The 14621-nt window shown below is 43.6% G+C and overlaps 1 protein-coding gene across 2 annotated transcripts in view; it reads right to left on the bottom strand.

Annotated features, from left to right (window-relative positions):
- The window catches only part of cdkal1 (CDK5 regulatory subunit associated protein 1-like 1), a 221278-nt gene that overhangs the window by 49938 nt on the left and 156719 nt on the right, over positions 1-14621 (bottom strand). For both annotated transcript variants that reach the window (XM_026249271.1, XM_026249272.1), the window contains exon 11: positions 4331-4511. In XM_026249271.1, the coding sequence (XP_026105056.1) occupies positions 4331-4511 (181 nt within the window). The remainder of the gene's footprint in view (positions 1-4330; positions 4512-14621) is intronic.

Below are 14621 nucleotides of genomic sequence, written 5' to 3'. Positions count from 1 at the left end.
CTTCCATTTTTGTTTTCCTACATTGCATTCCTACAATCCAGAAGCACTTTAGCTCATGAGATCTGTCAGACACACAGTACTGAAACCCTCCTGAACATCTGATATAACAGATCACAGATGAACAGAGAACACTGTAAACAGCTGAACGGACGTCCTGCGATCACACACAGACACGAGAGTGAATCCATGCCCACGTCTGTGCCCTGTGTCTCCATCTCTCTGAGTGTGATCAGACAGAGGAGGAGAGAACCGAGCCAGAGACCTTCAGAGAACACACTCCACAAACCACACATCTTCATTCGGGGGGAAATAGGAACCGAAATTTGATCAGAAAAGATGAACCCCGGAGTGACCTTGAGAAACTCAATATTTCAGTCTATTAGGGCCGGGGTCCTGAGATCACAGCGGCCCCGAAGCAGCAGGCCGAGGTGAAAAATCATCTCCCACTTTTCCCCTTCATCTGAAGCCGTCGCTCAGCCTCAGAGACGTCCGAGGGCAAGACAGACAAAGCTCACTGGAGGGTTTTCTTAGAGCAGATCTAAATGAGACAATCCTATGATGTGATGCTGTACAGCAGGGAATCAGTGCGTTTCCTCCAGTTCCTCCTCCGCTGGGGCTCGCACCGACTCAGGAACAGAGCAGTCAGAGGATCCTCAGAACTAGGGCTGATTGGATTGCCACAATTACATTTGTTTTTTATCTAGGAATCATGATTTTTAACAGAAATATTACCAAACATTAGAATCATGCATCATGCCCCAACAGTAAAGAGTAGGGATCTCCAATCAGATTTCTTGTCATGGTGATCAGCTAAAACCGATGCTGATTCTGATGCTTCCAGCTTCATATAGACGTTTCTTCTGGAGCACGCGCCTGGCCCAAAGTGAAGTGCTTGATGAGTTTGGCTGTGACACCGGCTACAAACACAGGTCAAGTTGAGGTGATGCGTGGAGTCGGCTCAGCTGGTTGTTTTTATTTATTTGTGGTTTTGTTGAATTAACATAAGCATGTACTGCACGTTTAAAAATCAAAAGTGAATCGGCCATTTCTCCAGTCCTAGTCAGAGGTGACAGGAGTTATAGAAAGGCTAGATTATAAAGGACATAAGGACAGTTAACTGCAGCTCTGTCAGGAACATGAGCTCCTCTGAGCGCGGCGGGAGTCGTTCTCATTAAACCTGTGTATTGGCCGCTGCATGAATATAAATATTCAACAGTAGAAGACGAGCGTCTCCGGATCAGTGACTGATCGTGATTGTGATCGTGTGCTGCTTGGCTCTGCACAAAGTGTGAAAACATCTCCAGCAGATGGAGATCATATAGAGACATGATGCTATTCATAAATCCAAACTGAACATGCATCTGTCACCGCAACAACGATGAAGGATGGCACCTCATATACTGTCCATCTGCTCGACTCAGATCCGTGATGTAATGGACACACGCTCCTGCAGAATACTGGACGCAGCATCCAGCAGCACGAAACAGAGCTCACCGTCAGGAATACTCTATCCCACAATGCAATGCATGCAACTTCAACCTCAAGTTTTATCCCATTGCTTTAACTGAAAAACCTAATACGTGTTCATGCAACCCAAAGTTCAGAGGTAACACATTTACATTTGGGTATTTGGAAGATGCTTTCATCTAAAGTGAATTACTGCTTCCTCATCTTTGTCTTCACCTGTGTGTGTTGACTTTGGTCACACATCAGATCATTTCCACCATCGCTAGAAACATTTCTGATCATCAGTGTTGTGCTGCACAATGTTTGTGTGGAAAGTGTGATTCGCAGATGAATATAAAGTTCAAAAGAACTACATTTCTTTGAAACAGAAATATTTTGCAACATTATATATGTCTTTACTGTCACTTTTGATCAGTTTACTGCAGCCTTGACAGATATGTTTATTTCCACAAACTTTATGAGTTGTTTTAAAGCGTGTATGCAGAGAGCAGTATGCTAATGTTCCATTCTTCATTACAATGTGAGACACAGATTCGTCTGTATGTGGTGCTGAGCTCTCTCCTCCACAGGAAGTGCAGTGATGTCACTACCTGTTCCCATCAGAAAGCACTTTAAGTGGTCTGAGATGTCACACAGATAACCAGCACGCTGTAGATCTGAGGGGACACTTCTCATGGTGACGGAGATCTGGCTGAATGATTTAGAAATGTAGAGTGTGTTCTGGTCTGATCGGGAGCGACACCAGTTTAGTTGTTGTTTTGTTCCAGTTTTCCCCGTGAAGCTTGCATCGGTCGCTCCAGGCCTTGCCCATCTGTCTTTATTTTAAGATGAATTTGTTTTCACATGTGTTGGGTATTCCTCACCGATTCCTGTGCAGAACTGGCAGAAGCTATGAATCCAGATCCCCTTAACTTTGACTGAGGAAGCTGCCTTAATTTCCCCAGGTCAAAGAGAGCCTCCGAGGCAGACGGGCTGTCAAGGTAAACACCTGTCCGGCTGGAAAGAGCAACATTCCTGGAGATCATGCCAATTTATCTCCGCTAACGCTTCCCTCACTCGGGAGTAATTATGCCAGTCTGGAGGCTCCCGGTTTTCCCATCTCCTCCGGTGTGCCAGATCTGCTCGGGCCGAGTGATAACACCAGGCCATCCATCACCCCACAGCGGCTGCTCTGAGACAGACTAAACGTGCTGAGCACCCGACACACATCTGGAGGAGTTATTAAAGCAGAGCTGACCCTCTCTGAAGGGTCTGGAAGAGGGCTGCAGGTGCCAGGTGGGTCTGGGACGTCCCAGAAGACTAAACCTTCAGAAGCCCTGACCCCGCTGCTAGAGAGAAACTGACCTGCAACACCAGCAGCAAACACACAAGAGCTCCACCACAACACCACCATGACACGCTATCACACATGCCACTGAACGTCAAGGCACCTTTATTTATATAGTGCTTTAAACAAAACAGATTGCGTCAAAGCACTGAACAACATTCATTAGGAAAACAGTGTCAATAATGCAGAATGATAGTTAAAGGCAGTTCATCATTGAATTCAGTGATGTCATCTCTGTTCAGTTTAAATAGTGTCTGTGCATTTATTTACAATCAAGTCAATGATATCGCTGTAGATGAAGTGACCCCAACTAAGCAAGCCAGAGGCGACAGCGGCAAGGAACCGAAACTCCATCGGTGACTGAATGGAGAAAAAAACCTTGGGAGAAACCAGGCTCAGTTGGGGGTCAGTTCTCCTCTGACCAGACGAAACCAGTAGTTCAATTCCAGACTGCAGTGAATGATTCTAACTCCCTAAAACTAGTGTGAAAACATGAACATTACCCCAATTTTAATGTCTTTTCATTGTCTTTCTGTCCACTATAGTAAATACATTAAGATCCTCTTAATTGTTTTAAATTGTTTTTAATTTTTAAATTGTTTTTGCTCTTACACAACCCATTGAGATCTCTCCAATCATCTGATCAGAGGCGGGCTAGGGCAAGACTAAAAATGAGACGGGATTCAGTATTTTCTGTGCTGCCCCTAAACTGTGGAATAGTCTTCCATGGTTTATCACATCTGTTAAAACACTGTCAGATTTTAAGGCTTAGTTAAAACTCACTTAGTGCATTACAGAGATTCATTAAATCACTTTCAATTATTTTGCTATGTTTTGTTTAGAATGTTGTTCTATATGTTTTAATGTGAAGCACTTTGTTTAACTAGGAGTTGTTTTAAACAGTGCTCTAGAAATAAACAGACATTGAGGATAAATCTGACACAGGACACAGCGTTTGTGTCTCCAAAAACACCATGATGGATCTGACGGATCAGTAAGGGACAATCCTGTCTCCATTAGAGCTCATCTATAAAAGAAACCAGCCGGACGTTTGAGGACAGATATATACTGGTATTATCATGAACGGTAAGATATGACACACCCCGACTAAAGCATGCTTCATCGAATACAGTATGAACGGCTAAATGAGTAGTTAATACAAGTGGAAGATTTCAAAAGAAAATAAACAAATATGAATCTTGGAGTTTTTAGTAGTGCTGGGCAACGATAAAAATTTGTATTTGCAATTAACTCCCATTATTGTCTGCAATAAAATGCAATTAATCACATTGTTATGCACAAAACTAATAATGAATTCAAAAGCAGTGTATTGAGCAATTTTTTCATTTAAAAGTAGGCCTACTGCTTTATGAACAAAAGTGTAATAACATTTGGTTTGCAAACACTTTCAATAAATAAGGGGCTTTTTTACAGCTGTGTTCCTTTTAATATTTCTTGTAGCCTAAATCTCAACTTATAACATTAATGTATTTTTAATGTGCTTTTAATTCCTAATAAATCTGCTTGTCGTCTCACCACGTGCGCTGGAACCTGCTCCATCTTGGCCGCTGGAGTCCCAGGCCGAGGGTAGAACTGGTTGATGAAGAGGCTGGGGAAGCGGTACTGTCTCACCAGCTCCATCGTCTGCTCAAAGTCCTCGTCCGTCTCTCCTGGGAAACCACAGATGATGTCTGTGGCGATAGTGATGCCAGGAACCCTACCACACAAGAGACACAGTGTGATGATGATATAAACATGAGAAGCGTTGTGTAAAACACATCTTTCAGCACTTGAGTAGCCTCATGAGGACAATCCTATACACCATGTGGAGCAGTGACTGCAGCGAGTGAATGTGATTGTGTGCTCACACATCTCCTCATCAACCATCGACCACCGGCCACCGGCCTGATTAAATTAGGAGCTCTGCAAAGGAATCCATTCATTGATTTCTTTGTGCACTGATCTTTAACCAACAGAAAAATCAATCAATCTGGAAGCTGGCTTTCAAGTAACCCGCTCTATTGACAGGAAGTTCAGTATGGTCAGTACTAGACTCAAACATCATGTGGCAACTTTAGAAAACACGGCTGACATTCATCAGCTAATAACGTGCATGAATCCTGAAGATGAAGAGGTCAGATGATTTGAAACATTATGGAAAGTTATAAACAATTAATAAAGTAAATCTAGAGAAACAGACTGAAGATGCTGAAACTAATGTACAGCATGTGTGTTCTCACTCTTGAGCTTGATGACCTGTGGCCTTGATGTGGAGGAAATGACTAAAATTATTGTGCCATCAATGAATCTTAACCTCTGTATTTCCTGATATCTGTTAGATCTTTCCTCATGATATTACTGAAAGCCACGCTCTCGCCTCCACTCATACATTTATCCCCACTTATTCCACCATAATGCTCATTCTTCACTACATTACGATTCTCTTTATATTTCTGGCAGATGACAGTTCAAGCGTTGTCCTTAATATTCACGAGGACCTGTATGCATTAATGAGTTTCTGATGGACATGGAGGGATCCAGGTGAAACTACTCGACCCAGAGCCGATATGATGGAAGACGGTCAGTTCTGGGATGTGTGACCAACAGGGAATCGGAGCCGAAGGAGCAGTGTGGAAAACATTGACAATTTGACTGAGAATGAAAAAAAAAAAGAACAGAACAAACAGAATAGCAGCAAAACCAATAAGTAATGGTCTCATATTGAACACTTGTGCACTCGAGGATGCCTTCATGTGACATCCTGAAACCAGTTAAAGGCTAGTGCTGGTTTTATCTGGTCTCATCAACTTCTTTCACCCATGGGACACAAAGATCAAGCTTTTTTGTAGAATTCACTTGTTATTTCTATCATATGAATGAGTGGAGACTCTCAGGCAGAGCTTTCAAGCTTAAAAATAACACAGACGCATCATGAAGCTATCAAGTGTGGACACCTACATCTATTTCCATGCCATCACCCAAGAAGAACCAGACGCACTGACACATTCAAAATGAACAGAAGAAACACCCTTTAGCAGCAAGATTTTTGTCAAGACACTGTTCTTGATATGACACATTTTGGGCATTAGGTCCATTAGGTTCTGATCCACTACTGGAACAAGTGCACACGGCCCTTCCTTAAGAAATAATTCTGTGTTAGTTCAGAACATAACTGATCTGAACATCCCAGGATGACACTACAGCATATTAGAAGTGCATTAGAGGAACCACACACTTCACGACTCCTCATCTTCCAGTCTGGAGTGAAGAAGCCTTGAAAGCTCATCAGCAAGTGCACTGAGAGCCAGCGCGATGGACTACTTCCCTCTAAATCCATTATGTTTCCCAGCTCTTCAGCCTCTCCATCCGTCTGTGGAGAAAAACAGGCTAAAGAAAAGAAGAAAGCCAGTGACTGAATTGGATCCTCTCTAAAGCGAGCAGACTCTTTCGGTGTCTGCTATCCCACAATGCTTGCTTGTGTGTGCTGGCAGATGGAGGTCCTTTGATGCTTTGTTGGCTTGTTGGACATGATTGCACTCCACTCTGTTTTTGGGCTTATTAGAAAGCATGGAAAGCCCCCGGGGTCATGGTCACAGCCCACAGCAGCTCCCGTCCCTTACATTCAGGCTGTGTAGTCAGTTACAGCCAAGCGAACGCCACAGACCTGAACTACAAAACACTGTCATGAAAGGCCGAGGTCTCGACCTGGAGCAGATCCAGAAGTGCAAATGTTGCAAAGCAGTTAATGAGATGCATTGAAGGAATATAAACAGCAGCCGCCACAGGAACTGCTTTCACAATGAGCATCCTAGACACTGGAACAGTACATGTTGGCAAACAAACACGGCCTTGTTTGTTAATCAGCCACCCAATCAGAAACACACACACCAACCCGGCAGACCCTGACTGTTTGGCCATTTCATGTGAACCATGGCGCCAAAAGAGAATGGGGACATTTAATTGCAAACAAAGTAGTGCGAGTGACAAGTGCCACATTGTCTGAGGCTATGTGAGCATTAACAAGCCTCTAAATGTCCAAAGGCCACACAAAACAAATGAGAAGTGCACAAATAATGGCTTTAGCACATGACAAAGGGCACATTTCGCAGGAAGGAGAAATGCAGCCAAGCAACCCCAGAAACAGAAACCTGACTCTCGGCTGAATCAAATGAAAATAAACTGGAGACCTGAGACTCACTCTCTGGTGCTCGGTCTCGAACTCTGCTCCAGAACGAACGGTAATAGGAGCTTCATGAAGCCCAGAGAGGTCACGCTATGTGTTTTGGGGTCAAGGTTTGGTGGATGGGTAAAACAGTCTCTTCTGTATCCCTCAGCACATCAATCTCTTGTGCCAGAACCTTCTGGCCCCTGTTTCTGCAGTGGATCCTATTACAGTCTGGCATGAAGATGGAAGAAGCTCGTCCTCATGGCTGGAGCACCATTATCCTGGGTCAATGGCAGGTCTTGCAAGAATAGATCAAGTAAGCTTTCTCAAAAACACTGCATGAGGTTCCTATAAATGCACTGATGTCTTCCTACTGAAGTGTATGTACCATCATTGTGTTTGTGTATTGAGAGCAGTGAGGAATCTAATGGTACTCTTTCATACTCGAATGAGCTCAGCTTGGGCAGCACCAGCAGATCTCCACAGAAAGCTCCTGTGCATCAGACTAATGAAGGGTGATCTGCTCATGTCACTCCTGACAGCATTACAACAAGGGCTTCACGGTTTGTCTAGAATCTCAATCATAATGCAAGTAAGGAATACTTCAAAATATGGAAACAGTAAATGCATACAACACCATCTCAGTCAAATAATACATTTATTTTATGGCCTTACAGTCCAGCCTTTCATACATTTTTTTCAATGCAATTAAATAATAAATCTTGAGGGTTTGATTGGAAGGCATGTGATCGTGGACAAATCCAGATCCTAGTGTTGTCTCACATGATCTGACTGCCTTCGACTAACTTCCCTTCAGATAATGTGTGATGAGACCGAGCTCATCTAAGAGCAAACACACACTGCCTTTCACTTCCTGTGTGTGTTTACTCTTTATTCCTACCTGCACCTAAACCTGCTGCAGAACGTTTCCCAGCGGGGCTTAAATCTATTTAATTAAAAGCTACTGGATATCATCAAACTTTGAATTAGATTGGCAAGTGTGGGGCTAGGCTTTATGAAAAGAATTGACTCTCTGCAGTGAATTATTCTACTTTCTTTGTTTGTGGAGGCTCTGAAGGTGTGGGCCGGCGTGAAATCCTTCTCCCGGCGTGAAGCTGCTTTCAGAGCGGTGTATTTACACAACAGATGTACGCGAGCGCTCGCGGTGAAATGAAGACGCAAACAACTCTGCTAGAATAAAAGCAGCAGGGATAAGAGGAGACGAGGCAATCTGTGAAGGTAAACATGCCCTCCTTCCTGCTCCCCATCAGTGGCCCCGGGGTCCTGGTCTCTGGAGCGGAGGGAGATGTGGAGCACTGATGTGGGTGTGATCCGCCTGAAGAACCTCCTCAGAGAAGGAGAACACCATCCAATTCACAGGAACTAAACCTTTTCATTTCAGTCTCCAGGTAACAGAGTGATTCAATATTTGACTCAAGTTCAGTTCTGTTTTATTTTTAGCTGATTCCTGAATAATGTTATTTTCTACAGCTCCACTAATCAGACAATGTGATGGACGAGAGTTTAACTACTGGAGCTCATTTAAACAGCCCTAATGCCAGTACCAAAACCACAGTATAAAAAGGTCTTGACATCACTCCTGATGAGTCTCCTGGACACACACACTAACCCAGCTGTAGCAAGAGTAGAGACACTCGGCACACTCCAAATAAACTGATTTAACTGGAGATTTATATATTTATAAGATAGTTATTTAATAATAATAATTAATAATTAATAAATTTAATTCCTCAGTAAAAACAGCAGCTTGATATGGTTGTGGTATTTTAAAACATTCAAAACTTTTAGCTTTTTTAGCATATTCCCGCCCCGTCTCCAGAGGAGGGTAGTGAGGTCATCTCTCTGCACTGCATACATACACCTAATAACAGCTGATAGAAGAAACACGACCGAGCGAGAGAACCGGCGTTCAGCCATACATATGGGAAGACAAACACACTGAAAGAGGGACGAAACACTACAGAGCTAATAAAGAGCGGCGATGGTCATTTAACCCTTGTGCATTGTTCAGATTCACTGCCCTTTTGTTATGTTCGGGATGAAAACATCCACTCAATTAAACTGCTGTAAAAATCTGTCAGATTCATATTTTTTCTCAATTTATTTTGCATAAACCTGTTAATCAACTTCAGTCCTGATCAAAACTACCAAATGTTTTTTTAAAAAATCCAAGATTTTAACTCTTTAACTGCCAAGTTCATAAATGATGTCACTGATTTGGGGGAAAAAAACACACAGAATGACTTATTTTCAATATAAAAGTAATTGTGGCTGGATTTTTTTTATTTTTATTTTTTTAGTCTTTATAACAGTCTTGGGCATATCAAAGATTAGTAGCAACATCGGCTTTGATGCATTTTTAGTTTTTGTGCAGCATTAGATTTAATTTTTTTCTCCCTCATTTGTTGTTGGTGGCTGTTTTTGCCCCATTGACTTCCATTATAACAACATTTTTTGATTGCAAAGGCATGACACCATGTAATCATGCATTCTTGATTGTTTGTGGTTTTCCCTTTTGGGAAGAGGTAAAAATTTGTTATTTTTACAGTTGATCACTAGGTGGGACCATTAACCCTTTCGATAGGCCTGTGCAAAAAAAAAAGCTTAGTTTCTGGCTTGTATATGAAGCTATATGGAGTATAACAGCATATTATATTGTAGCACTGAGGGCTTCACATGCACTGCTCCAGAGATTCATCCAGAAAGCTCTCTGTACAGCACACACTCGGCTCCAGCGTCACACAGAGGACACAAGCAGCAGTCTACACACACACTAATGTACTGAACGCAGACAGAACTCTCTCTATATGAACTCTGAACGAGACTTTATCTGAGCAACACACAGACAGTAAAGCTCACGTCAAGCGCATTTCAATTGATTCCAATAGACTACAACACTAAAATATTTGCATAAACTTACAAACACTCATCCTAATTTAACTGATCCATTTTAATTAGACTGACCTGCTTTTTAACAGAAGATGTTAGAAGTATGTATAATTACAGTATGCCTTCACTACAATCCATTAAAACACTGTAGGCAGCTCACAAGGTGCAGAGACTGGGAATATAACTGAGAAAACATGAGGAACACAGGCCTGATTCAATACTTCAACCTGGATCTTTGAATAAAGACCTGCACAGGTGTGCCATGACACACACACACCCTCCATTCTCCATTAATGACGAGTGAATAAGACACACCGTGAGGTCAAACTCAATCCTGACGTGAGAAATCACACTCATTCACATTCATTGAGTGTGGAGATGGTCAAATCAGACTCTTCACTTTACTTGGCTCTTTCTCAGTTTTAACGGATGTGCTGCTGGTCTACATACACACGAGCAGAAACACCAGCTGAACACCAGCTCCAAACCTACATCTCCATCTCCATCTGGACGGTGATCTGCTGTGGAAGCATCAGCGGTCAAACACTGGAGCGGACAGCACTGGCCTGACCTCAAACGTGTTTAAATCACACCATGAGCAGCGTGCAGTGAAGCAGAGATGAGGATTGAGGAGAGTGAGAACCATCAGAAACTAGTTCACATGAACCCATCCTGAACCTGAACCTGTCATGCTGCAAACAGTTGAGACTCGTGGTACAAGCTGACAAAACCCTGTCTCACACACACACACACACACACACGGAGCGCTGAAGGTGTGTGTAGCAGCGCTGCTGTCTGCTCTCCTCCCCAGCCGTGTGGTCTGTTTCTCTCGGGGGGGGGCAGACTCTATAATTAAAGCAGCACATTGAGCTGTCTGTGTGTCACCTGCTGGCCTCACTTCTGCGCTTTCACTACACACTCTTTTACACTCATGGAAAGAGACCTTCACTGGTGTTCACACACTTCATGGAGCGCACACGTGTCGTGTTTGTTCTTTCTCTGCGGTCACTGAGCCCAGGGTCACATTCTCACATCTCAACTCTCCAACACGGGGAACATCTTGAAGCTCGTCTGAAAGCACACGGTTTTATCAGCGCTGAATTCACAGAGGCTGGCTTTCAGGCTCACGGTGGAAAATTCCCTCAAAAGAGCGATGTGTGAGTGTTAGGAGAGAAAACTGTCATTCACAAATGAAGGAAGCAGAACAGATGCCAGGCCGCTTGGCTCCTCAGACTGTCAAAGGTAGCTTTTCTGAACAGTCCTAGTAGTTCATGGTGCTTGTTCTGCTCCGGATGTGTCCTCTGCTCGTCTATGCTCTGCTCTTCTACTGAGCGCACGCGTGACACATCTCTGTTTCCGGTCATATTTCCCTCCTGTTGTCAGGGATCAGAAGAACAGTGTTCACTGATGTATTTTCCAGATAGATGTGTGAAGGACAGACTTGTGCCTGAGTAGCAATGACTATAAAAGTAAATGAGAGTTGAAAAAATCGGAGGATGCAAAGGTCACTACCTACATTTAAAACACAGAATAATTAATGAAATAATGAAGATTCCCCTCAAGGACATCTGATTGCTTTCCAAAAAATGATCATAAGCAGCACACTACACAGCAAGTCTTTTCCCCGTACCATGATGCATCTGTCTGACGCTTTTAAAAGCTAGAGCTGGAAATATTTCAAAGGTCAATCCAAGTCATGCAGATTAAAAGTGTGCTCAAGCCCTCAGTTTCTCAGAGAAGCAGCTGTTGAAAACATCCGTCCCTGGACGTCCAGCGCAGAGGTCAATCAGTTTAGCATTTACACCAGAACCCAGGAGCCGGCGTCTCACTGGAGCGGTGCAAGCTTCATTAGCCCAGGCTCTGGGGTCCTGATATATACTTTCAATTAGCTGAGCGTCGAGAGAGCCACCATTAACCCCTGCTATCACTGCGTTTAGCCCGGGCAGCTCATCGGCCTCCGCAAGCGACCGGACGGGTCAGTCATGTGGAACAGAGTGCTCTGGATCTCTCTCTCCGAATGTACTGAGAGCTGTACAGAGGAGGCAGAGGATCACTGGAGAGCGTACAGGACTCAGACACATCAGACGGACGGAGAGCGTACAGAAACACTTCATTCATCTGATCAGAGTCTCTCACAGCTCATACTGAACACAGCCAGGAGAATCACTCCCTTCAGCTCTTCTCAGGACACTGTGTTAAACAGTCTCCATCATCCTAACTTTGAGTCCTAAGCACCGAGACTCTTTCCTCCTCTCCATGTCAGCTCTTTGGATTGGTTTCTCCTGATGAAGCTCCATATGTGAGGGCCATTGGCCTGACTGAAAACCAATACAGATCATTTCTCACAGTACACCACTGATTATTCATCATTACGCCGGACATAAGCTGTCTTTTTTCACACGGGCTCTGATCAGAGCACCTGATCTCTAGCACGACCCAGGGGCCAAACAACTAATGACACACTTCTGATCAGCATTACAAAAACATGACATTTCAGCTCTAAACAGAGCTCAGAAGGCTCAGAAACACACACACACACACACACAGAAACAGACACACACGCACTCTCTCTCTCTCTCTCACACACACACACGCGAGACTCTAGGGTTCACAGTGGAGTGAGTCTGTGTTTTGTAGCTGGATCATGAGATGATCTGAGGTCAGCTGTGCAGCAGAAATGTTAGGTCTTCACTCCCAAAATACAAGAAACACAAGCAGAGACTAATGCAAACAGTCTCAATATTTAATCTTTTACTGGAATTTATGAAAATGTGAATAACATGCAGCAGAATATGACACAATTTAAGCTATTCCACACAAACATGAGAAACCGTTCAACTGAACTTGACTACATGATCACATTACATGAAGAGCTCAGAATGAGCCTGAGATACAGGGTCCACTAATGACCAGTGTGATGGGCATCATTAACAAGTATATAACCCTGACTTCACCTTTAGACACAGCTGCAATAACCCGTGTTATATAGACATCTTCATCATTATCTTTCGTTCTTTAAGAGCTGAAGGTTCAAGCAGGCTTAGAATAAGATCTGACTCTGGTTCAGACACAACAACAGCTTTATTCTCCATGAGATTTCCAGCTATAGCTGTGTCATACTGATGTGTACGATGAGGCCAAATCACTCTTAGTTCCTCCTCATACAACACCACAATGCTTCTCGCCACAACCTGATTCAGCAGTAATAGACATCTAGATTGATCTAGATTGATCGAGAACGTATGTGGGGTTTGCTTGTGTAGAAATGTGCATTCAGCACAGATCCTCTCTACTACCAAACCACTGATGATGTGTGTTCTGAGCTGCAGACCACAGACACGAGATCCACACACACCTGTGTCTTCCAGAGATCAGTTCTGGAGCGCAGAACGCCTGCTAACACTAAAGAGTGCACAAACACAGTCAGATCCAGTTTCCAGACGGAGGTTCAGTGTAACTGACACACAGCACCTGTTGCTGGAGGCCTTTTTGGATCATCTGAGGCATGAGAAAAACAATCATCGTTCCGCAAATGGATTTACACTTTAAACACACACACACACACACACACACGCGCTCCAGTGACACACCTGAACACACATGCAGAAGTGTTTAAGTGCTCACACGTTCACACAGAGTCACTCTGAATCCTCACAGGAGCGCTCATCAACACGCCGTCTCACCGGCGTCTCGTTCCTCTGTAAACCAGACATGTGTTTGCCCTGCAGGTGCTCCACACTCGAATCCTCCGTGACTTCATGAACTCCTCAGGCTTCATGAAAACAGATCCAGGTTCAAACAGCTCTCGTGCTCAAACTTCACGCTCTAATGTCAGCGCTTTAAAACGGAGAGGAGATTTGAGCACACGTTCTCACTCGCTGATTAAAGTGTTTTACTGCATGACAGGGAAAGTTAGACATCTGCATAGTAAGTGTGGAACCATTAACCCTACAATAACAGAAGTCATGGGTTTGGATATCACTTAGGTCTCTGCTTTGACAGACGGACACATCTAGGTCAGACTGGTAACCTGTCATAAATAAACTGATGGTCACACTACAACTGCAGACGACAGACACGACCTCCAGCAGAGCGTCTCACACGGATCCAGTGAATCTGAATCAATATCATCTCTCTGGTGTGACCGGTCCGTCCCGAATCAGTGCCATGCAGGTGTTGGGCTGATACAGAGGAACAACATTCAGGAACACAGCTGCTCTGTTGGAGGCTCTTAGTAGAATATCAACTAGATATTCATGAGCACAACTGGATATCGGGTTTAATTTCTGAGGTCGGAGGGGAAAATAAATGGACAATTTGAAAATTTCTGTACTTTTCTGGGATTTTTCCCCATCTTGTTACACGTGTGATATTCCCTACAAACAAACAAAAACAGTTGTAAACACGGTCTGTTTGCTTTAAACACAGCCAATCCACAGAATAATCTGAATAATCAAAACTCACTCTCGAGGAGATCTCTGCGATCTTCCCAATCAGACAGAATCGACTGACCCGTGGACCCATAGATATCACACGCACAGAGAGAAATTATACATCACCTACATTTGCAAGCATGATGGAATAAATGCAAATGGAATAAAAAGCAAAGCCTGTCTGTAAATATGAAATCATTAAATTCATCTTCAGCATAGCCTGGCTTTCAATTACTGCAGGATATTTCCCAGGGGCTGGTGCTGAATCTCCTGTGCTCCGTGTCTGATCATTCTCTCTGTCACCGCAGCAGATTCCTGC

This window comes from Carassius auratus, unplaced genomic scaffold (assembly GCF_003368295.1).
Source record: "Carassius auratus strain Wakin unplaced genomic scaffold, ASM336829v1 scaf_tig00020768, whole genome shotgun sequence".
Taxonomy (NCBI): domain Eukaryota; kingdom Metazoa; phylum Chordata; class Actinopteri; order Cypriniformes; family Cyprinidae; genus Carassius; species Carassius auratus.
The sequence above is the reverse complement of the archived record's forward strand: the minus strand, read 5'-3'. Positions and strand labels throughout refer to the sequence as shown.